The sequence below is a fragment of the Lepidochelys olivacea genome (assembly GCF_965140295.1).
Source record: "Lepidochelys olivacea isolate rLepOli2 genome assembly, chromosome: 2".
NCBI classification, from domain to species: domain Eukaryota; kingdom Metazoa; phylum Chordata; order Testudines; family Cheloniidae; genus Lepidochelys; species Lepidochelys olivacea.
The window spans coordinates 29,559,533-29,585,258 of NC_140412.1; the positions used below are offsets into that span (position 1 = coordinate 29,559,533).

The 25,726-nt window shown below is 40.8% G+C and overlaps 1 protein-coding gene across 2 annotated transcripts in view; it reads left to right on the plus strand.

Moving 5' to 3' along the window:
• Positions 1 to 25,726, plus strand: part of CSMD3 (CUB and Sushi multiple domains 3) — a 1,240,207-nt gene that overhangs the window by 221,466 nt on the left and 993,015 nt on the right. For both annotated transcript variants that reach the window (XM_084620231.1, XM_084620232.1), the window contains exon 3: positions 13,669 to 13,781. In XM_084620231.1, coding sequence (XP_084476357.1) covers positions 13,669 to 13,781 — 113 coding nt within the window. The remainder of the gene's footprint in view (positions 1 to 13,668; positions 13,782 to 25,726) is intronic.

Sequence of the window (25,726 nt, forward strand, 5' to 3'; positions counted from 1 at the left end):
AAAGTATCTTGTCTCCTCATTGGTCATTTTGGTCAGGTGCCAGCGAGGTTACCTTTAGCTTCTTAACCCTTTACAGGTGAGAGGAGCTTTCCCCTGGCCAGGAGGGATTTCAAAGGGGTTTACCCTTCCCTTTATATTTATGACACAGGGTTAAAAAAAGAACTAGATAGATTCATGGAGATAGATCCATCAATGGCAATTAACCTGGATGGGCAGGGATGGTGTCACTAGCCTCTTTTTGCCAGAAGCTGGGAATGGGCGACAGGGGATAGATCACTTCATGATTATCTGTTCTGTTCATTCCCTCTGGGGCACCTGCCATTGGCCACTGTTGGATGTGGGCTAGATGGATCTTTGATCTGACCCAGTATAGCCATTCTTATGACCTTATAGGGCTTGCAGTCACAGGTAAAACATTTTGTTTGTACACTGATGAGATCAAATATGTAAATTCAGGGAAAGAGAATAAATGTGGAATACCATACTATTGACTTTTTTGGGAGTGTAACTACATTTGAAGGGATCTGTGGGGATTATTTTATTGCTTTTGTTGATCACTAGAAATGCAATCATTTCAGATTCCTTCATTTGGTTAATGGCCTTTGTTTTGTTATGCTTACCATTTTCAAGACTCTGTTCAATGCCAAATAACCGCTCTTTTGAAATCAAGTTAAAACTTAACTTGGTTGGACTTTCACATAGTTTTGTTTTTCATTTTTAAGACACAAGGTACAATAAACCAACAGGTAGAGACAATTTACTCCACCACCTTTCCAGATAGTGCAGCATTTTCCCCTATAGCACAGAATTTTTCCCTGTCCCACATTTTCTATAACATTATTGAAGCCCCACTGAGGTCAATGGAAAGATTCACACTGACTTCAGCTATCTTTAGGTCAGCCCCCTAGTGCATTGTCCAGTCCCCTAGTAAAAAATGTCCCCAGTGAAGACTGTTTTCTTTTAAAAATCTATAAATGGAATGCATAATAAAAAAAATTGTACAAGGCTGGCAGAGAGCTCTGTATTAATATCAAAATAAGTTTTAAAAGGATCATACATTTAGTAAAAATACCAAACGCTTTCCTAGCTCTTTTAGTCTTCTTCTGAGTGAACAATTACCAGCAGCCTGAGGGCAGCAAGATAATACTGTCATCTTATTTACATCATTGTAATCTAATGTCAACAATTTATCTAGTAGCATTTTGCAATGACAAATCAGACTGTTTCCCATCATTTTAGCTTTGGACTTTTGAAGAGATTGCTCTAATTTGATCCTGCAGTTAGAAGTGCATCTTTCCTTAAGGGCTAATGAGTTTAGAGTCCAGTTTTGTAGCTGGATGTTTACTTGACATGCAATTAGATGTTTATTCCCATATCTATAGCACCTTCTAGAAAACCATTCTTGATGAATCTTCAGATCCAATAATCCAGAGTCACCTGCCATTTCAAGCAGAGCACACATAATAAAAAATGAGAATTTTATTGCTCTTGGACCACTGTTTTTAGCTTTTGAGTCTCCTGTTCCCAGATAGAAAAGCAGCCTGAGGCCAGCTACTCTACTGTGGTTTGTGTGTGTTCCTGACTCTTCGGTGTACACAGAAGGATATTAACACATAAGAAGAACAGTCACAATCAGTGCATTTTCCTTCCTGTATGAGGTCTTTCATAGAATCATAGAATCATAGAATATCAGGGTTGGAAGGGACCCCAGAAGGTCATCTAGTCCAACCCCCTGCTCGAAGCAGGACCAATTCCCAGTTAAATCATCCCAGCCAGGGCTTTGTCAAGCCTGACCTTAAAAACCTCTAAGGAAGGAGATTCTACCACCTCCCTAGGTAACGCATTCCAGTGTTTCACCACCCTCTTAGTGAAAAAGTTTTTCCTAATATCCAATCTAAACCTCCCCCACTGCAACTTGAGACCATTACTCCTCGTTCTGTCATCTGCTGCCATTGAGAACAGTCTAGAGCCATCCTCTTTGGAACCCCCTTTCAGGTAGTTGAAAGCAGCTATCAAATCCCCCCTCATTCTTCTCTTCTGCAGGCTAAACAATCCCAGCTCCCTCAGCCTCTCCTCATAACTCATGTGTTCCAGTCCCCTAATAATTTTTGTTGCCCTTCGCTGGACTCTCTCCAATTTATCCACATCCTTCTTGAAGTGTGGGGCCCAAAACTGGACACAGTACTCCAGATGAGGCCCCACCAATGTCGAATAGAGGGGAACGATCACGTCCCTCGATCTGCTCGCTGTACCCGTACTTATACATCCCAAAATGCCACTGATCTTCTTGGCAACAAGGGCACACTGCTGACTCATATCCAGCTTCTCGTCCACTGTCACCCCTAGGTCCTTTTCCGCAGAACTGCTGCCTAGCCATTCGGTCCCTAGTCTGTAGCTGTGCATTGGGTTCTTCCGTCCTAAGTGCAGGACCCTGCACTTATCCTTATTGAACCTCATCAGATTTCTTTTGGCCCAATCCTCCAATTTGTCTAGGTCCTTCTGTATCCTATCCCTCCCCTCCAGCGTATCTACCACTCCCCCCAGTTTAGTATCATCCGCAAATTTGCTGAGAGTGCAATCCACACCATCCTCCAGATCATTTATGAAGATATTGAACAAAACCAGCCCCAGGACCGACCCTTGGGGCACTCCACTTGATACTGGCTGCCAACTAGACATGGAGCCATTGATCACTACCCGTTGAGCCCGACAATCTAGCCAGCTTTCTACCCACCTTATAGTGCATTCATCCAGCCCATACTTTCTTAACTTGCTGACAAGAATACTGTGGGAGACCGTGTAAAAAGCTTTGCTAAAGTCAAGAAACAGTACATCCACTGCTTTCCCTTCATCCACAGAACCAGTAATCTCATCATAAAAGGCGATTAGATTAGTCAGGCATAATCTTCCCTTGGTGAATCCATGCTGGCTGTTCCTGATCACTTTCCTCTCATGCAAGTGCTTCAGGATTGATTCTTTGAGGACCTGCTCCATGATTTTTCCAGGGACTGAGGTGAGGCTGACTGGCCTGTAGTTCCCAAGATCCTACTTCTTCCCTTTTTTAAAGATTGGCACTACATTAGCCTTTTTCCAGTCATCCGGGACTTCCCCGGTTCGCCACGAGTTTTCAAAGATAATGGCCAAAGGCTCTGCAATCACAGCCGCCAATTCCTTCAGCACTCTCGGATGCAACTCGTCCGGCCCCATGGACTTGTGCACGTCCAGCTTTTCTAAATAGTCCCTAACCACCTCTATCTCCACAGAGGGCTGGCCATCTTTTCCCCATTTTGTGATGCCCAGCGCAGCAGTCTGGGAGCTGACCTTGTTAGTGAAAACAGAGGCAAAAAAAGCATTGAGTACATTAGCTTTTTCCACATCCTCTGTCACTAGGTTGCCTCCCTCATTCAGTAAGGGGCCCATACATTCCTTGGCTTTCTTCTTGTTGCCAACATACCTGAAGAAACCCTGCTTGTTACTCTTGACATCTCTGGCTAGCTGCAGCTCCAGGTGCGATTTGGCCCTCCTGATATCATTCCTACATGCCCGAGCAATATTTTTATACTCTTCCCTGGTCATATGTCCAACCTTCCACTTCTTGTAAGCTTCTTTTTTATGTTTAAGATCCTCTAGGATTTCACCATTAAGCCAAGCTGGTCGCCTGCCATATTTACTATTCTTTCGACTCATCGGGATGGTTTGTTCCTGTAACCTCAACAGGGATTCCTTGAAATACAGCCAGCTCTCCTTTCTGCAACTGTACCTTCAAAGAAAAAATAATAGTGCAATAACTTTGAATTACTGATGCAAAGCAAAACAATCACTGCTATAGATTTCCTGAGGATGATTTTTTTATTGAAAATTCTTAATATATTTTAATTAATAGTGAGAAAAAATATTTGAGAGCACCTATAAATACACAAAAAGTATTAATCAGTAAATCCCAATTTGACCCACTATGTAGTAAATTACTGATGAGCGGACTGCTAGCAAGATAAACTCTTTATTATGAACAAGAACTAGGTACAGCAATGAAGTAATAAAACTGCCTACTACTCTACATTGCTGCAGACTGCAACTGCCCTGTCGTGAGCTTCCTTGTTTCTGCCCTAGCAGGAAACATCCCAGGAAACCAAAAACAGCATCTACAGTGTACAGGAAGTGTGGCAGCTATACAGTTCTTGAAATGACTTACCCTGTATCACACAGTGCACAGCCTGAACACCCAGGGAAAGATGGGGTCAAGGAATCCTCCTTATATCAAGGAGCTGCTCCATAACCCTTCCCCAGTTCAGGATTAGAGCAGCTTCTGCATGCCTGTAACCCAAACATAGCCAGGAAACGGACAATGGCTCTGTCCTTTCACCAGTGCACTGCCCTACACTCATATCCCCACTGCACAGCAACACACAGGGAGACCAAAGACAGCTGGTTCTCACAGTGTCCAGGATGTGAAGGTGTTTTGTGATGGTTCCTCTAATCCAGCCTATCCCCAGGGATTGGAACCATATCAGTTCATTTATGAGCAGGGGCCTCTGCAGAATGGACCAATTCTTCTTAATTTTTGTTACATACAATTTCATAGAATTTGTAATCTATTTCTCTGAGTGTATTTCACAGTTGATGCACTGCCAGGTCATAGCTGATGTGCTTCATGGTCTTATGGTAGAAAATTCCCTTTGGAATTTGGGGATTGATTTTCTATTCTGAGTTCCTTAGCTGCCTGTTTTGTTTTTCATTTAGATTCCATCCTGCGGTTGTATTTTGTGTGTATCAAAGGTATTTCATAAGAAGTTGGTTGCTTCCCACTGAAGCTTCAACTACTTCAATCTGTTCAGGAGAAAAGAGAATGACTCTCACCTCTCTTTTGAATTCTGGTTTTAGTTTTAGTGTGATAAGCGGCAGATTCCAAGGACACTAATAGAAGTGTTTTGTTTCATTTCTCCCTCAGGTTCTGTGACATGCTGGCCAGAGTTTTTGGGGGAAGGGAGAGGCAAATGGAAAGTTTTTGTTTATTAATTGGTTATAAAACATTGTGTAGGTTATTTTTAAAGATATCTGTATCCTAGATCCTATTTTAGGCCCAAATCCTACAAGTAGGCCCAGGCTGACAGACACTTGCACCTGAGAAAGGCCCCATTGACTGTGATGGGGTTGTATGTGGGGGGATCAGAACCTTGGATAGTAAGCACCTAGTTAGCCTATAGAGCTCTAGTTCATTGTAGGTGGAGGTGAGGAACATGAAGGGACTGTACAGCACTGAATATGTGGTCAGAATTGGAGTAACAGTAATAGTGTTGCTCTGATTAGGCCCAAATGCTTTTTGGAAGGTGCTGAGGGGAGTTGGGTGAAATTTGTCTGAAAATTTTTGTCACTGAAAATGCAGAGTCAGGTCACCTGAAACATTTAGAGAATATGTGTCGATTTTATTGATTTGTTTCTGTCAAAAGAAAAAGAAACATTTTAAATGGAAACATTTCATTTCAACATTTTTGAAATGAAACATTTTGAGTATTTTTAATAACACCATCTTTTTCTTTAGAAATTAACTTCAATTTTATTTTATGTTTTAAAGCTCAAAAATGAAACTTTTTGTGCTGCATCAAATGAAGCATTTTGTCTGAAACAATTTATTTTCCCCTGACTTTTTTGGAATTGTCAGCAAACTGAAAAATCAGATATTTGCTCAGAGTTAGTGCTTGGTGCTCTCAGCTCCAAAAGCTAAGGTGCTGAGTACCATGCAGGACCAGGCCCATTAGGAGTAATATGTCTTCTTGGAATCACCTAGTAACCCAGAGTTTGCTTTCCTTTTGAGCATTGCAGGGAAGAGTCTTCCAGTCTCTCCCCTTCTTTCCCCACCCTCCCCTGTAAAGACCCATGTCTGGCTGACAAATACAGCAAATGAGGAACTAAAATTGGTCCCCTCCACTTCTGTACTTCCCTGATCAATTAAACTAGTGATATCCCCAGAGTGGCAAAAACATCTATAGCATCTAAAATCCTGAGTTTCCCCGGAAACAAAGAAGCTTCTTTTTGGTCTAACTACACTTAAATGCTGCTTTATTTTCCAAAGGTTCTCCTCATAATACAGAAAGCAGGTAAATAAGTGGGGTGAAAAATAGACTTGTCAGATTTTCAGCAAAGAGATCATTAGGCCACCCTGCTGTTTTTATGGTTTTATTTATGATTACACACTGTGGTACAGGAAATTACTACTGTAGAAAAACTTGTTTACCTACCCTTTTGTAATAGGCAGATGAACAGTAGACTCCAATTGCAAAGTATGAATGGTATATGGCAGGCTACCAAAGCAGCTGCTAGCCATTATGTAAGGAAATTGTCCCATAGCATACATGCTCTATGAGTCACAAGGTGCATTTTGTTGTCATGGTAAATCCACCTGTTTTGCTCAGTAGTTGTGTAAAACCTAGGGGGAAATACATTTTTTAAGTGGCATGCATGTTTTCAGTGCAGTGTTACCCATCCCTAGCTCTCTGTGGATGTGGGGGAGCAACAAAGGGATATTCATAATGTAAATGACTAAGTGTAACTTTTCCCCCTCATACTGGTCCAGGTAAATGAAAGTGTGGTATCACAAAAACACAAGCTCCTGGTTCTATTGAAATTGTGTTTCCTGAGGCCTCATAGTTTTGTATCCAAATAGTGCCTGAAGTGAAATTGTATCTTCTCATTATACAAATCTCTTAATTCCACAAGGTACAAGATTGCATCTTTGGTATATCTTTAGGCAAATGATTTTCTCTGGAAGGACTGTCAACTTTTTACTCTGTATGATAAAATATCAGAACACGTGTAAGCTGTGCCCAGGTTTCAGTTTAGTCCCAGTTCTCTCTCTCTCAGTGCTTGAGTGTCCAGACTTAATTTTATGTTGTGTGTTAACTATTTTACAGAAAGAGGTCCAAATGTCCAATAGGCAACTGCACAATACACTCAATTCAGATAGATGCAGGAGGTCAGCAATGCTGACAAGACATCAGTGGGTAGAGATGTGCACATCTGTTCCACTAAGCATGTAAATGCCAACCTACACTTTTACAAACTTTTACTGTTACAGAAATCTCTCAAATGTACCGAACTCAATCTTCCTTGATCCAGTGATTCCTACAGAAGGCAGAGGATGGCTGCAAATGAAAGTATGATGATACTCTAGACCTGAAGCAGAAATGAACGTGCTTCATTTTTTCTAATGACTGGTTTCAGCCTTTTGTGAACACTGGCTCTTGACTGCTATGGTTTCTTGCTACAGGAGCCAGTGCTCCTGCTTGCTGCATCTCTACATGTACTTACAAGGTTTGAACACTGGCGCTCTAACCATTTCCTTATACCATTATCCATCATCATCTGAAAAAGTAGCAAGGCCTTATCAAGAAACAGCAGCCAGAATGCTTCAGAACAATGAAATCACAAACGGTTGAAACTACAGTAAAACCTTCTTTGATACAAATAGAATGTGAGATATGAAACTAATTTTGATAAGCATGGGCTCAGAAAAAACTGTGAATATGGGGTTTTTCATTATATTTAATGCATAGTGGATATTGACTTTGGGAGATAAATTATTATTTTGCATAAATATCCCACCTCAAGACTCATTTCTGCCATGTTAACTAATGTTGGCTGGGGATGGAACAGGTGGAGATAGCTGTTGTATTTTTTGTTTTGTTTTCAGATTTTTTAAAAAATTGGAACCACCAAGCCTGTATAACTGTGAGCTCTTAATACTGTTTGCTAACCTGACTCCTCTCTGTTTTCTCCTTGTTGATTGTTACACTTGCTTGTTATGCGTTGTTTTCAATGAAAGAGTAAGCTCTTTCAGGTAGTGTCTGTGTCTGTCTATGGTTTTGTACAGCACCTAGTACAATGGGGCTGTGATCCTAATTGTGGCCTTTGTAACACAATACAAATAATAATCAGAAAGTTGTTTAGATAACTAACATTCAAAGAAAGTTTCACATCAGTTGGTTACTTTTGTTATTCAAAGCAGTGTGCGTATTACAGAATATAGTAATTACTTCTTGGCTATGCCAAATACTGTTACTAAGTGATCTGTTAAGAACATGTAATTGCATGTTTATTAATCGGAAACCCTCATGAAGTTACTATGTAACTTCAAAGAAAGAAAAAAGAGAGAGAGAGAAAGAACGTGATATCCCATATAATTTCAAACCCTGGAATGCCAATTAAACAATGAGAAGAAACAGGCAGCACATTTCTGATCAGCTATTGCATAAGGGTCGTGATAAAAGGAAGAAGGGTGGAAGTAAAATTACTTAATCAGCCAGGACCAATAACTACCTAAGGTGCAGGAGTCACAAAAGGAATTAGGTGCTTAGCCACTGAACTCTGTGGGCACCTACATTCATTCAGTGCTTAAATTTGTACAGTAAAAGTTTCCTAGGTACCTATGTTTCTACATCTGAACATGCACTGCAGTCCCACACCAGATGTCTGGATGCCCAAGTCACAGAGAGATAGGCATTCCTCTGCCAAACTCACCTGTGGGGCCTGATCCAGTAGATGTGCTCAGACACTGTCTACCAGATTGATGCCCTGTAGGTGAGCTTGCACAAAATGGCCAAGAGCAGCAGCCCCTCATATGTTTTTTAGTCCAGTGCTTGAGGTACTCACCTCAGATATGGTAGACCACCAGTTCAAGTCCCCCCTCCACCGAAAGGGAGAGAAGGCATTTCAACAGGGTTCTGCCACCTCTGAGGTAAGTGCCCTAACCACAGGCTATTCTGAGGTGGGGCTCCTTCAGTCTCTCCTGTTGAAGCTGATCTGCTGTGGATAAATACAGAATCATTGCAGCACGGGGACTGGATCTTGGGGCTCCCGCCTCAGCTAAGGGCTCTAACCAGCAGGCTATACAGTCATTTTCATACTTGCTCTTTTTCTAGTCCGATGGCCTTTTAAAATGATTTATCCAAAGTGGAAGAGCTTCAAAGGCAGAGACTGATGGAGTTCCCCATCACAATATTGTACAGCCTAGTAGTCAGGGCACTTACCTGAGAGATGGCAGATCCCTGTTTAAATTCCTTTTCTCCCTCAGGTGGAGGAGGGACTTGAATTGGGATCTCCCATATCACAGGTAAGTACCTAACTACTAGGCTAAAAGTTGAGGGAGGTTGTCTTCCACGCACCCTCAGCCCCAACCTCTTGCCAAAACAGCATAGGTGCCTAATGCAGCGGAGGGTTTGCAGCTGAGAATTCCAAGCGGAAGGAAGTGCCTCTCTGCACCCCTGATTTAGGGGACTGTCTCTGAGAAAAGGGCTGGTTTAACACACACCGCATTGACTAGCTTAGGCAAGGAGCCGCTTAGCATGCTGGTTTTGTTAACCCCATTCTGAGGCACCTATTGCTCCCTGTTAATTATATAGGGAATCCGAGGTGCTGAACTCAGACTTTGAGAATCCTAATGTTTTTCTAGACACCTAAAAGATAGGTGCCACAATGCTCACCATCATCATACCTAAATTACTTAGCCTGAAATGCATTGGGGATGTAATGCAAGCCTTATTGGTTACTGCCCATATAAACATGTATATGTACATGTACTCCTCATAAAGTTATAATAGGACAAATTTCCTAATTATGAACTACTTATTCATAAATAAATAATTTATTCATAATAAACAACCTTTATTTGCTGGACATTATAAACATGTGACTGAAATCACTGTCTGTAGAAACAGGAGGCTCCAATTGTATGTGCCATTTAATTTCAAAGTAAGGAATTATTTTTATTAGGAGTACTGGCTTGGGTTGTCTAGTTTTATAAGTTGGTAAGTATAGTTTGTAAGAGTGTGGCACTTATTGATTAGGCATGTATTTACTGTCTTATGCATGTGAATAAATTATAAATTAACATGAACTTATTGTTTTTTATTCATGTTTTTGGTGTAATCAAGTTGAGCATTTTGATTAGCTGTAGTCTTTCTAGAACAAACATTTTATGTATGTGTATTTTTAGTTGCATCAATGCAGGCAACAGTTAACAAAGAAGATTAAACAAGCTAAAATATATGGTCCCTTCCCCAGGGAGTTTACAATTTAAACTGACTAGACCAAAAAAACCCAGAACTTAACTCACAAGAAAATGCGAGAGGGAGGAGAGAATTCATAGTCACTAAACCTCTTCTCTCAGCACAAACAGAAAAATTAAGCCTCTGTCATCACCCACAAAGCCTCCCAGCACCGCTGTCATCATCAGCAAAGCAAACAACCTACATTAAATACCCATGTAAATAAACCCCCAGTCCTTTCCTCTCAACAAAACTTCCCTTCCACACACACATATTTATATATATATATACCCATCCAAAAGATATCTCCAAAAAGATAATGAAAAGCAAGATGCTTATAGAGTAGCTCTGCTGCCTACTTAGCATAAATGCATTTAAAATTACTTTTTTCTTTTATATATGTTTCTTTTATTTCTGTTTAATTTCTTGTCTATTGTAACTCTTCAATCTTGAATAACATTCACATTAAAATAAAAACCTAACATTGCTAAAAAAAGTAATAATTATTCAGTTCTTTTCTTTTAAACTTCATGTAATTGTTTTTTGCATTTTTCTAAGTTAAAATAACGCAGTAAAGTAACTTTTTTTTTATAATTAGGTATAAATATCTATCTAAGGCAAAGCCTTTCCATATAAAGTCGTATTATTTTTTGTTACTGTTGTTATGGTTATAATAAATTAGTGCCTTAACCTATTTTACCATTTTTGTCTTATGACAATATTGGACCTGTTTGAATGGTCAATCAACCAATTATTTTTGGAATGGTCAAATGCCCAACCATAAGCAACACTCCCTCATCACATGACTGTTAGTCCTATCATGACCAAAATTAGTGTGTGTTCCCTTCCTATTTTTGAGCTGTTTTAACTATGGATCTAGCCCAGGCAGAAGATTAAAGAGAAAGTGTCCCTTGGGGGAAAATTGAATTGATTCTTTACCAAATTACAGTCACAGATGAAGCAGCAATCAAGACATCTCTAATTAAATGCCCTTCAGAATACAGAGTAGCTAGTCACCAGAGAACATTACAAAATTAACTATAGTATCTAGAGTAGATAGCTCTCAACATCAGTATAATTGGTACACTTTGTAGAACTCATGGAGTAATGCCTTAAGGTTAAAAAAAAAGAGAAATCACATTACTGATATCCTACCTATACTTATTACACAGTACAACTTGTGAAAAATAGAGAAGAATGGTTAGTACCTTCAAACCCTGACCGTTAGCATTCTAGATTTTCCATCAATTTCAAGCTCCCGCTTATAAGAATGGAATTACTGATAATGATTAAACTCTACATATTTCGCATTTTATGAGTAAGTGTGTGACTGAATTTCTATACTAGCAGCAGAAAATGTATTAGTTATTGAGACGCCATGGTATTTGTACTGCTTCAATCAAGACCAAACTGAAAATGCTATGATGTGATGTTTTTTCATATCTGTTTTTTTCCAGGAAACAAAACCCACACCTTCATTAATAATTCACGTGTTTTCCTTAAAAAATATCAAAATATCTTTTTTCTCACTTTTGTAATGGAAAGAATGCTTAGTAGCTGTGTTGCTGTTCAGCAATCTACTGGCTCCCGAAACACATCTTTATCGACCCAGCAAGATCATCTCTCCACATTATCTGCTGTTTTCTTCTTTAGTCTTTCTGAAGAACAAAAGTTATGAAATAATTTAAAATATGTCTAGTCAGAGGAAAAGGAACCTCCACAGACATCAATTTAAAAATAGGAGCAAAATATTGAGTGTGCCGTTCTCCTATAATGAGGTCTGGATCTGTTCCTGGGAGGCACTGCACACTCCTGATTGGGGCTGAGAGTTCTCAGCACCCATCATTTGCAATGTGTGTTTAGTTATTAGGTTGGGAGTCCCTTTTGTTTTGGGTTTGCTGTGTTACATTTTATATTAAATGTATACATTTTCCCAGAAACACGATGGACACCAGTATGAAAAAAAAATAGGGAAAATGTCCCCCAGTGAAATGGAAAGAAAGAAAAAAAAACATATATTTAAACAAAATAAAATAATAATGGGTCAGCCATAAAACCACAAAAGTAATGAAATTCTAAGTTGAGGCTTAAAATAAACTATTAATTTATCACAATTTTCAGATAAAAAGTCTGAGTTGACAGAAAAATTATACACTGTAACTTTGAGATCAGTAATGTCAAGCTTTGTTAGGTCAACAAATTCTAGAGCAGAGCCCTTTGCCCCTGCCACAGAAATTGTCCTGCTGGCAGCTCCCAGGCAGCTCCTGAGAGATTCTGGTGAGAGCATACTGGCTGACCTTATCTGCTGTGGAAGCGATTTCAGAGGAAGGAATTCTCTCAAGTAACTAGGATACAAATTATAACACATTTTAAAAGAAATCAATTTCCATATTTGAATTGTACCTGCACTTGTAAGAAATGGGTAGCTAGTTCAATCTATGGAGTATTTGCATAACTTGCGCCTTTTGTTCCATCCATTAAGTGGTTAGGCTGCAAATGCTGCACCAGGGGAAGAAGCTGAAGGGTAGCCCCATATAGGGAGTATTACAGTTTTATGAAGCCACAAGTACATTGATTTACAGGCAAAGTCAATACCAAAGAGAAATTCCACAGTTGTCACACCAAGCACAGATGAAAATGGATACTTTTAGCCACTGAAGCCACCTCTGTCTGGAGAAATTGGGGGACCAACTGTAACCTTAGTATTGCAAACTTCACTGATGAATACTGAGCATGTGTCCTCAATCGTGTCCATCAAATTCCCTAGCTAATTCCATCAGCCAGCCAACATCACTTTTGTCCTTTGCGATTTGAACCTTGGTGAATTTACTCTACTACAAATCCCAGTATCAATGAGGCACTTGGAAAGCAAGATGCTGCAACACCTGAGTCAGATGAAATGGAGATGTTGGACTGAATGTCAAACTGTCTTCCACAGCTGCCTGTTGTGTATATACGGTTGTGACAAAAAACAAAAACAAACAAACAAACCCAAAAAACACCACAGCTGGAAAACCCTGCAAGAGAGCCTTTTGAGTGGATGAGTAATTACTCAACACTACCCTCTGGGATCTCTCTGTGAATTTAAAACAAAACCGTCTAAGCAATTCTTCCCACAATTAATAGGCACTACAGTAGACTTAAGAAAAACACTTCTGTGAGGTTAAGGTACATGCCGTAAATTATCCTAACATCCCACATTTAAGTGAACCCTTCCGTTTTTGTGTGTAAAACTGTATGCTGCATAAAACTCCTTGGATAAACACCATCTAACATAAGATCTCACATAACTATCTATAAAACACATAATATAAAAAATACTGGGACAGATCCTTAGCTGGTGTAAATCTGGCATGTTTGTATAGTTTCTACAGTATTAATGTCTTTCTTTATGTACAATCTTCTTGAGCTGACCTACCTCACCTGTGCCAGGCTACATAAATGCCAGTTGGACAGCTTCCTTATGATATTTTAGAAAACCAATTTCACAAATAATATACACTGTATATTCTGTTCTTTTATATAGATTGTCTGTCTTATGATGGAAATTTGTAGTGAGCAATAAGTTTGAAACAGTACAGTTGCATTTTTATAGATAATTAACCATGATTTATGCTTATATTTTTAGGTTAACAGGATTTCATCTTCCTCCACCTGTGACTAGTACAAAGTCTGTGTTTTCACTGCGTTTGACAAGTGACTTTGCAGTTAGCGCCCATGGGTTTAAAGTATACTATGAAGGTAAGAGAACACGATTAAACACTCTTCTTAACAACAGGATTTGAAAGTTTTACCTCATCCCTATATATATAACAGGGCTGAAATGTGACTTTTGCTAGTTGGATTGAACCAGGTACATTTATTAAAAGGTTTAAAAATTTGCTTCTAGTGGAACCTTTCAATTGTATACCAAGGTTTGTCATAAAAATCAAAGGTTTTAAATACTCCATAATAAATTCCTTATCTTGCCCCAAAACTGATTGATTTCCCATATTATTTTTCAATCTTACTGTCTTACTGTCTGATAGTTGTGGCATTAACATTTTGGAAAAAAGTATTACATACACTTTTAATGACTGTAATCTTTAGTATTTTCAAAGTTTGTTAGTCCAAAAAATACCAAGTATCAAAGATTTTCTGATCCTAGCTGAATATTTATTTGTGTACTATAAACAAGAACATGTGTAGTAACTAAAGGCAAGGTTCTGGCACCCATACAAACATTGAGTATGGTCATGTTCCGCAAAAGGTCAACTTGAAATCAATTATGCACAATGAAAAGAGGCTAGCTGTGATTTTTTCCCCCCATCTGATTTCAGTATATGAAGAAGGGTAATCGAGGATACAAGTTTATTCCAGCATCTAAATGCTTGCTGGGTCCCTGGAGCAGAACCAAAGTTTCTAGTTTTACTGTTTATATAAGAGAGGTGATGGCTAAGTTCTGAGCTGCTGTCAGTGCTGCCATCAAGAGTCCCTGTGGGGTCTTCTGAGGGTTCAGTATGAGTGTAGGCATCACCTTGAATGGATTGATGTGTCGTCTTCCTGAATCAAAGGACTATGTTTGTTACATAGGTTCAAAGAGACCTCCTCTATAATCAACCTCATCTTCAGGTTGTCTTGGCATATGAATACTCTGGCCCGACAGGTGGTTTGGCTATCACCTTCTGTATTTCAATGCAGTGATTGTGCACTCCTGTTTGTGCACAGAATCAGGTCTATTTCCTTGTGAATTTCAAGAGTAATAACTTCTAGGGATTTGTGGTCTCTCTTTATTGGTGCTGACACATAGACACCCTAACTAGAGGGGGAGAGATCAACTATCAGCTAACCAATAGCTATAAAATATTTGAAGAAGGTCACATCTCTGAGTTTTATCCTCTTTGTTCCTGTGGATCACTCTGATTTAATCTCTGGGAGTTTAAGCAGTTGAGGTGCAGTTTGGGGAGGCAGCGATTAGGAAGATGCCTGGAGGCTCATCTTCTGCACAGAGGACTTATGTTGGCATATAGAACACCTATGACTGATGCCAAGCGAAGTTGCTTGTCTTCAGCCACAGACACTGCTAGGAACTGTTTATCTGAATACTGCACGATACTATGAGTTCGAATACTAATTCACACAAATAGTTTACCCTAAATCACACAGTTAATTAAACAAGGAAATAAAAAATACCTGTTATTTGTATGTTTTTGAGACCTGTTTTGTAGTTTCTGGTTGTTTTGAACTTGTTTAATTACTTTGTTTATTCTGCAATCATTTTCTAGTTCACATACAACAGAAGGGTAATTTACAGAATTTAAATTGTAGATATAGTGTAACAAATTATATTTGAGATGGATTAGACACATTTTTTACTCTATTGTAACAGATGTTTGGTGGTGATTTTGTCAAGCAATATATTATCTAGAAATGTAAATATTCAAACTATAATATATAATTTCTTCTTTCATATTTGGAAAATATATTGTAATTTTTTTCTGTTGCTTTGATGGTCTAATGTTGAAAGAGTCCAGGCACTTTCAAGGTCTAAATAGTGCTTTCAGCACTTCTATAAAAGGTCCCGTAGTTTCATACTATTTTTAAAAATGCGTGTGTGTGGTGGGGGGGGTTCTGTTTGGTTGGCTGGTTTTTGTTTGTTTGTTTGTTAATACTCTCAAAAATCCAATCCTGAAAAAAACAAAACAAAACCAAACCAACATCACAACAACAATAAAACCTCAAACATTTCTCATCAGGGTAAAAAATGACTCTATCCACATAAAACCAGATTATTTGGGCTCTGAGCATGGAGTGCAGGGAGGTTGGGGAGCTCAAATTTACACTCTGCTTGGGTGCATGGGGTACTGGAACCACTGGATCTGTATAAACCTGCATGTGTGGGGCCCATTCTCAGGTACACAATGGCCCTGATCCTGCACTATTAAAATTAATGAGAGCTTTGCTATTGACTTCAGTGAGCTATAGATCAAGCCCAAAATGTGCAAGGTTGCACAGGAACCCCTATGTGGCTGGTCAGCTGGAAGACTCTTCACATAGATTCAATTCCAGGCTTAAACAGCGCTCTAATTTTCAATGGGACTTGAACTCCTCAGTCATGTAGGAACTTTAGAAAATTTCACCCTGTGTCAATATAACCATTTCTTTTAACAAACTAATTAAAACTCCTCTAGTTAATGGGCCCTGATTCAGCCAGGTTTGTAAGCATGAGCTGAAAGTTAAACAAACATGTGCTTTGCTGAATCTGATCTCAAGTGTTTTACTGTGTTCTTCCAAAAGAATGAGATGAGACTACATTGTCTAAAAATCCAAACTTGTCTTGCAGCCAGAAGTCCCTCAGCCTCCCTCCCTGTCCCACAGCATCACCTGCCTCCTGTAGAACTGGCAATAGGCAGTGCCATCCCCCACAACAACACTTATTTCAATTCCCATTCCCCTGCCTAGCTTGTCTCTCAAATCACGCTCCCCTGCAACCCAGCTGATGGAAGAGGGGATGACTATTAGATTACATTCATGTGATGTCTTACTTTTTGGCATTAGAGAATAGATTTATTTAAATGAGATTCCATATCAGTAGAATCTCCAGTACTTTACCCCTGCTCTTTGTGAACACAAAGAACCCTAACTAATATTTTCAAAACTGTGTGTCTCTATCTAGCACCCCAAGTTCATATGTAGACACCTGATCTGGCCCAATTTTCAAAAGTTCCAAGCCCTCAGCAGCTCCTACTGAACTTTAACAGAGCTGCAGGCTGTTCGGTACCTCTGAAAGTCAGGCAACTTATTTAGGTGTCTGAATATGCAGTTAAAATTTGAAACCTGAGATTAAAAAAAAGAAAAAAAAGTGGCACATCACTGAAAACATGATATAAAGGTAGAAAGTGGTAGCTTGCAAGGGAGGGGGGCTGAGTATTAAACTATGTATTTAAATGAATCTGTGTTTGAAAGACGAAGTTGTTGAATGAGTTATGTTAAACATTATTCAGCCTTGTCATATATGAATTACAGGACTCATTCCATTTTTTAAAAATACAAAATGGAGAAGGAAGAATTACCATCTCTGAAACAATGATTAACTTTGCAGTAATTTCTCATTGCCACATTTTCAGACATATTCTTTCAGATATAGATATATGATCGTATGGAAAGCATGCTTGTGCAGAAACTAAACATTTATTTGTATTTCATCTGAGACATGACCGGAAACTCCAGAGTAGCTCACAATCTAAGTGAACTACGAATCTGCTAGGGACTTACTCAAGAATGACCTATAGGTATTGTATTAATTTCTCTGTTCCCTTTTTGAGACTAAACATGGGAAAGGAAGGACATAGAATTACAAGTAGAGCACTGAAGAAAGATTTTGCCAACCTATTTCATTCAGCAATCCAATTCTATTTCTGTTTTCAATTTAATTTTTAAGAATAAAACAAAGAATACCAATAGACAACTTAATTGCAATTAAGTGTGCTATCAGTTAAAACTTCACTCATTGGACAATAGCATTGAAAATTTAACATCCTAGCCAATAAGCGCAGTAAACTTCATACTAGAGCTGGGGGAATTTTTTTTAGACGAATAGTTTATCAGTTGAAAAATGCAGTTTTGCATCAACCAAAACTATTCACAAATCAGAGTATAATTAGGGAAAAAGTTTTGGCAAAAATTAAAAGAAAAATATTCAAAAAAGTACAAATGTTCAGTTTGACATTTTTGAGTTTAAACATTTCAACTTTTCTTTTTGAAATGTTTCATTTAGAAAATTAGTCATATTTAATTCAAAAGAGGGGAGAAAACACCTCAAAATGAAAAGAAATGGTTTGTTTTGGGTTGAGTGAAACATTTTATTCCACCTGATTTTTTATTTTTTTTCAGTTTTTCATTTTGGCAAGAAAAAACAAAAAGCTTCTTTTTCAGGTCAACCTGAAACAAATATTTTTCTTGCTTTTCTTTCTCTGCTTCAGACACCAAACCAAAAACACAATTATTTTTCAATTCTACTTCCTCACCGCCAGATTAGCAGATGGAGTTGGTGATGCAACACATTTAGAATCAGAGGATATGCAGCTTGGTCACTGATTTTGTTTGAATGGAAGAAGATGAATTAGTCATCCAGGCCCTGAGACGCAGAAGGAAGATGACAATCTGAGTCTAGTGAATGTACCATTATTATTGTATTTACAGGCAGTCTATGAATGAGTTGGTTCTCAATTCTGTCTTTTCCATTCTTCCGTGTTCATACACTTGGGTAAAATCAGTTTTTCCACCATATGAGAGAGAACACTTTTGTAGTACAGATGAAGTAACCTAGAAGAAAGAAGTATGTACAAAATAATATGCAAAGCTGTAAATAAGACAAACTGAAATGCTCTTCTCAAAAGAAGAGGAAGACATGACAGTTGGTTCAAGTAAATTAAGTAGGAGAAATATTGAATCATGAGCTTTTCCAGCAGCAAAATATTGGTTCCCTTTTTCTCACTGAATACTGGCTTATCTGCACTGGTTGGTGTGTTGTGGTTATGGAGGCAAGACTCGACTGTCTCCATGCCCACCTGCTCTGGGAAGGGAGTATGGCAATCCACAGCACCCCTTCTTCCAAAACCCCTGGTCCCAATATCTGGGCAATCACACAGGGGTGTGTGTGAGTGTGGGTGGGTGTGTGGTAGGGGAAAAATTCTTAAGTCTTCTTAAATCCCTGAAAGAGCACTCATTCCAAGCCACAATCTATCCCTGACAGCCACTTTTATATTCGTCTTGGTGAGATTAGTTTATATTTGGAATAAAACAAAATCCACTTTGATTCATGTTTCTATTTTCTGTTGTCCTGTGATACATAATGCAGCTTATTCACTGTGTGCATGCAAGAGAGAGATACAGCTGCTAAGAAAGAAAGGGAGATAGCAGCTTGTAGCACACAGCAGGGGCTTCAGTGATTCTAGTTGTGTTTGAATAGTGTGTTCTTTTGCTTTTACTGGACTATTTTATAGCTATTAAGCAGGTAGCTGGTTCAGTTAAGATTGCTGACTTCATTAATAAGCATGGGGGTATAAAGTGAAGTATCTGAACAACGACAGGAGAGGGGGCGGAAAGGTCAAGGAAATAGTCAAGGCATTTTCCAACCCATCTAGGAGTTGGCTAGTACAGCTTTCTAAATATGCATAAATCTTCTAATGATGAAAATAATAATCTAAGAGCAATAGGAAAGAAAGTCTCATTATATTTTCTCGATAGCAATTTTTACTCATGGTAAAAGCATATCAGAAACCTTGTTTTGCAATCTCATTGATCCTGGAACACTTTGAAATGGAAAAGGTGCAGAAAGAGGATTTTGAGGTAGGATTCTATAGAATTCTAGGGTCCCTGGAGATGATTTGTAGTCATTTTACAACACTGTTCTGAATTCTCCAATAGATTTCTTTTGTATTGTAATTGTTCTTGGACACTGAAAATAAGAGAACAACTTTAGTGTATGAATTACAGTTTAAATTGTAGTAATCTAATACTTATGCTGCAAGATTCTGGAGAGGGAGTTAAGAGCCATGGTAAAAATTTAAAGGTTATCTAATATTTTCTTGATAATGAGTAGTGGGAAAAAACAGACACTCTGGATTACTACATTATGGATTCCATTTAGTGACTTCTGGAAGCCTTCATGCACTTCTTACAGCATTGTTATGAAGAATCTGTAGCTGATGTAATGAATTACTGGAGCTTGTAAATCAAACAATATTGGTATAATTAAAATGTGTCAGGATATGAGTGCTAAATATAAGTTTGGCAGTTGGCAGACAAGTAAAATATTTGAACAAATGGGAATGAACTATTTTTAGATTGCCTACATATCAGAATTCAGAAATGTAGCTAAAGATGAAATGTAGCTAAAGATTTCTGAATTCTGACATATAGGCAATGTAGCTAAAGCCTTGACTACACAAGATATTTTAGATTACTGACAATGCTAACATCATCACTGCCAAAGTTTATCAAAGGTTAGAGTTTTATTACAGGAAGTAAATAGTATTGTAAGGGAATAGTCTAAGTCACTGGGTTTCTACATAAGGGTGTACCCAGTCACTTGACTGTAGGACAGAGGCCTTAAAAAACATTTTTAAGTATGGACTATATTCTGAAGGCCATACATAATTTTTATTCAGTCCTTGCTACAACAGTAGGTCTGGTGGCTTGGAGACAATTGAAGTCTATGGGATTTTTGCCTGAGCAAGTGCTTAGTAAAAACTTATATGATGAGATGCTCATTAAACTTGCTTAATTTTGCTGGATAAGAAGCTGTGGCATTTTGCTTTCTGTTCATATAGTAAACAGGAATACAACTATAAACATCTTAAATTATATTTGCATATAAATTGTAGGGCTCCAGAAAGCTCTTCACTGGAGATTCAAACTGTTGAAAACAAGACTCATTAAATGTGCAAGCTCAGCTCCCTCCTCCTTCTGAAGATCAAAGTTAAAGACTAGGTTCTTTTTGAGATCTGCTTCCTTTGCATCTGTCAGGAAGCAAAAAAAAACAAAAGGATTGGAAACTGTCTGCAAAATCACCATTGGCTTCAAAGTCAGGGTAACTTGGTGAATTTCTATTGCTTGTGTTATGCAGGTCAGACTACATGATCTAATGGTCCACCTTTACCTTAAAATCTATGAATTATGAACAGAGAATTGCCCTTGTGTATGTGACAACTCGAGGTCCTTACTCTGCCACCTCTAAACTCTTGGTGTAGGGAATTGGAGGATGTTTGTCTGGGCAGGCAGGAAGGAAGCATAACAAACTTCAATTACACTGTATCTATTCACTACTGGCAAAAAGGTCCATTAAGTATGCTCTGTAATTCTATACTCCAGCGAAATCAGCGTATAGGGAAAATTCATAGGATCAGCTGCAGCTGTGTTATTTTAAGAGACACTTTGGTAAATAAAAGGGAATTCACAAAACTATCAAGAACTGTCTATAGGAAATGGGGAAAGTAAATGGTTAAGCAAGAAATCAAGCCATTAGGCCAGGTTCTGAATTCTCATTCACTGGTACAAATCTGCATCCGATGAAGTGAGCTGTAGCTCACGAAAGCTTATGCTCAAATAAATTGGTTAGTCTCTAAGGTGCCACAAGTACTCCTTTTCTTTTTGCGAATACAGACTAACACGGCTGTTACTCTGAAACCTGGTACAAATCTGTTACTTCACAGAGGTAAATGGAGTTACAATTTTATGCTATTATAAGTGATATCAGAAATTTGCTGTGCCTTTTACAGTATTACTGATACTGCAGGATCAATCCAAACAAAAAGAGATTACCAAACCCTCCAGTTAAAGGCTGTGAAATAATTAAAATGCTTTCCACAATACAAGTATATTAATTACAAAACAATTTTCTTTTCTAGATAAAATACACTGGATCTTACCACATATGATGCATTCATAATAAGTCTGTGGCAAACATTGTTCTAAAGGATAATTACAATTTCCCAAATATAGCCTTGTCTGATAATTCTTGACATTAAGTCAAGATAAGACAAAATAACCATTGATTGGGAAAATATTTCTTCTCCCAACCCATCCAATTTAGGATGACCATGTGTCCCTGAAACCCAGGTATACCCTTGTTTACAAGTCCTGCTCCAATATCCCAAAAACTAAGTGTGTTATCATGGTTATTGTAACTTCTGCAGACTAACAGCCATGGGAATATTAGAGACCTAAGCTGGTGAAACTAAAAATATGGCTCAACCCCCCACCGAGCCATACTCCTGGCTCTGAGAAATTAAATATAACATTCCTAGTCACCTTTGCAGTAGTTCTTCCCCCACTGTCACAAGCACTCAAGAGTCCTTGAAAACACAGATATTTTATTTGGAGGAAATGGGGAAAAATAAATAAAAGAAGCATGATTACATATGTACAAATAAAATACAATGAACAAAGCTGAATCTGTGTACCAGTACCTAGGTTGGACAACCCCTGTGGTGTCAGATATTGTCTGGTTAGCTGAGGTCCAGAACTCTGTCAGATAATCCCCACCCATCTAAAACAACACTCACAGATCCAATTATTCTCAATTTTAGTTGAGAGAAACTATCAAGTGGTGGCTCTCCTCACCCTGTCTGCTCCTGCCTAGAGAAGTCCACATCATCAGGTACCACTGCAGTTACCTGGTCCACTTCTGTGACATCATCCTACGGAATTGGCACCTGGATGATTGTGAGCACCTGAATTAGCCTTGCCTATTTGTGATTTGAGTCTGGTTGGGCCTTCTTGTGAAGTTCAGCTCTGTGCTGCCCCCACCTTTTGGGGTGATGTGATGTAGTTCTGCACCCTCCAACACCAATCTAGTTAGGTCACACTGCAAAGTGAGCTCTGAGTCTAGGGGTGAAAGTAAGTCTAGGGACTTACCAGTACAGGGCTGGGCTGGGGCTGGCTCTGGCCCCCAGAAGGGGTGGGGCCTTGGGCGGAAGGGGTGGGACTGGGGAGGTCAGAGACAGCCCCGGCCCAGCCCCATACCAGTAAGTCCTTTAAATCATCCCCAGAGCCCTGCCGCCGCTTCCCCAGCCACCACTGCCACCCCAGGCCCTTTAAATCATCCCCGGAGCCTGCCGGTGCCCTGGGGAAGCAGCGGTGGTGCTCCAGGGATGATTTAAAGGGCCCAGACTCGGCCACCACTACCGCCCCGGACTCTTTAAATTGCCGCCCCAGCCCCGCCGCCGCTACCCCAGGGCTCCGGCAGTGGGGCTCTGGCAGCAATTTAAATGGCTGGAGGCTCCAGCTGCTTCTGGGAGCCTCAGGCCCTTTAAATTGCATCTGGGGAAGCTGATCCACCCCGGTACGGTGCACCGGCTCTTGCCATTGCGCCATACTGGGGCGTACCAGCTTACTTTCACCTCTGTCAGGCTCTGCCTCTCCCCTCGCAGGGTCTCAGAGCCCAGGCTCCAGCCCAAGCCTGAAAGTCTACACTGCAATTTTATAGCTCTTCAGACTGAAAACCCACAAGCCCAAGTCAGTTGACCTGGGCCAGCTGCAGTTGGTTTATGGCAGCGTAGCGTAGAAGTACACAATGGGTATCTGCAGCACCAAGTCTCAGAGCCCAGGTCGATTGACTTGGGCTGACAGGGTTCAGGATGCAGGGCTAAAAATCGCAGTGTAGAAATTCAGGCTTGGGCAGGAAACCCCGAGAAAGCGGGATGGGTCTCAGAGTCTGAGCTCCAGCCACAGCCCGAATTTCAGTATTACTATTTTTAGCCCCAGAAGCCTGAGTCAATTAACTGGGGCTCTGAAGCATCGTGCAATGGGTTTTTTATTGCAGGGTACGTCTACATAACCTGTGGCAGGGAGCCTCCCAGCCCAGGCTGATGGATGTGGGCTCATGGGCACTCGTGCTCTAAAATAGCTAGGTAAACTGTGCTTTTAAATTACAGCTTGGGCTGGGGTTCATACTCCGAAGCCACTCTCTTTCCTAGGCTTCAGTGCCCCAAAGCCGCAATGTCAAAGCGCTGTCTACACATCTATTTTTAGAGCGCTAGCGTGACCCCTGCAAGCCCAAGCCTGTCACCCTGGGCTGGGAGGCTTGCTGCTGCCGGCTCTGTAGATGCACCTTAATGTAAGCAGGGGAATAGTCCAGCTGTTGTGGGGAACTTTTCCGGCTTCTGCACTACCCCGGTGAAGCGGGCTAGCGAAAGGATCTGAGTCCTCGCTCCCACTTCCTTTACCCAGTGGCCTCCCTGCCCTTGAGGACTCCCCTTCCACTCTCCTGTCTGGCAGAGTCCTTGTAACCCCAACAAGGCTGGGCCCAAGATTCCTGGGGGGCTCGACCCCCAACCCTGCTGTGGTCACCTAGGACAGGGGTGAGGGTGTCCCCACTCCGGGGTACTCTCTCTGCACTGGTCACTTCTCTGACCCACTGACCATTACATACAAGTTAAAGCAAATGCAAGTTATTTAATCAACAATTAATTTTGAAAAGAATAAGGAAAAACGGGAAAGGTTAAAGGAAACACATCACCCCGCTCTGTGGCAGGGAACATCACAAACAGTGTCTCTGGAATGTCCGGACAGTTCACAGTCTGTTCCTTGTAAGTCCCAGGCCTTCTTCTCAGGCCCTGGCTGTGCTGCAGGGATGCTGTGGGTTGGGCACTTGCTCTGGTGGTGGCCACACGTTCTCAGGCTCCAAGTAGTAGGACCCTTCTTCCCAGTGTCGCCCCCGCCCTGTCGGGGTTATGATCCAAGCCTGGCCTGCAGAGCCTCTTGGCTGAGGCGTCTCCCTGTGCTGGGCCTGCTGCCCAGGGTCTCCCTCGCTCTCCCCAGCTGCTCACCGCACCCAGCTCCGGACTGCTCCAGCCCCAGCTCCACCACTCAGTCTCTGCTGCTCTGCCTCCAGCTCCCTGGGCTGCTGCTTTGGCCCCTCTGGCTCTGGTTGCTGCAGCTCTGCTCCCAGGACAGGTCTGATCTGCAGGCTGCTTCTGTGACTCTGCTCCCAGCACTGACCTGCTTCCTGGGCTGTTTTTCTGGCTGCCCTGGCTCTGGTTGCTACAGAATGGCTAGGCAGCAGTTCTGCAGAAAAGGACTTAGGGGTTACAGTGGACGAGAAGCTGGATATGAGTCAACAGTGTGCCCTTGTTGCCAAGAAGGCCAATGGCATTTTGGTATGTATAAGTAGGGGCATTGCCAGCAGATCGAGGGACATGATCATTCCCCTCTATTCGACACTGGTGAGGCCTCATCTGGAGTACTGTGTCCAGTTTTGGGCCCCACACTACAAGAAGGATGTGGAAAAATTGGAAAGAGTCCAGCGGAGGGCAACAAAAATGATTGGGGACTGGAACACATGAGTTATGAGGAGAGGCTGAGGGAACTGGGGATGTTTAGTCTGCGGAAGAGAAGAATGAGGGGGGATTTGATAGCTGCTTTCAACTACCTGAAAGGGGGTTCCAAAGAGGATGGCTCTAGACTGTTCTCAGTGGTAGTAGATGACAGAACAAGGAGTAATGGTCTCAAGTTGCAGTGGGGGAGATTTAGGTTGGATATTAGGAAAAACTTTTTCACTAGAAGGGTGGTGAAACACTGGAATGCATTACCTAGGGAGGTGGTGGAATCTCCTTCCTTAGATATTTTTGAGGTCAGGCTTGAGAAAGCCCTGGCTGGGATGATTGAGTCGGGGATTGGTCCTGCTTTGAGCAGGGGGTTGGACTAGATGACCTCCTGAGGTCCCTTCCAACCCTGCTATTCTATGATTCTATGATTCTATGAGGTCTCCTCCCAGGGAAAGTCTGCTCTCTCTGGGCTGCACCTCTGGCTTTGGGGCTGCAGCTCGGCTCCCAGGACAGGGTCTGCTCTCTCTCTGGGCTGCTTTTCTGGTCCCTCTGGATCTGGCACGGCTCTGCTCCCCAGCTTAGCTTGGGCCCCTGCTTTCTCCTTAGCTCAGCCCCACTCTGTCTGACTCAGGCAAATCCAGCTCACACAGAGGACGGGACCTCCCTGGCCTCCTGACTCCCTGATTAGCCTGCGCACCCTGTCATTCAGGCTGACCTGGAGCATTGGCCTCTCCCCATTGTTCCTGGAGACTGTCAGTCTCAGGGTCCTGATTTCCCATAGACCCTTCCCCTTTTAGTACTGAGAGCTACCCAACCAAAGCACCCCTCTGAATGTTAGTAAGGGGGCAACAGTCCCCTTACATTAAGACGAAGTCT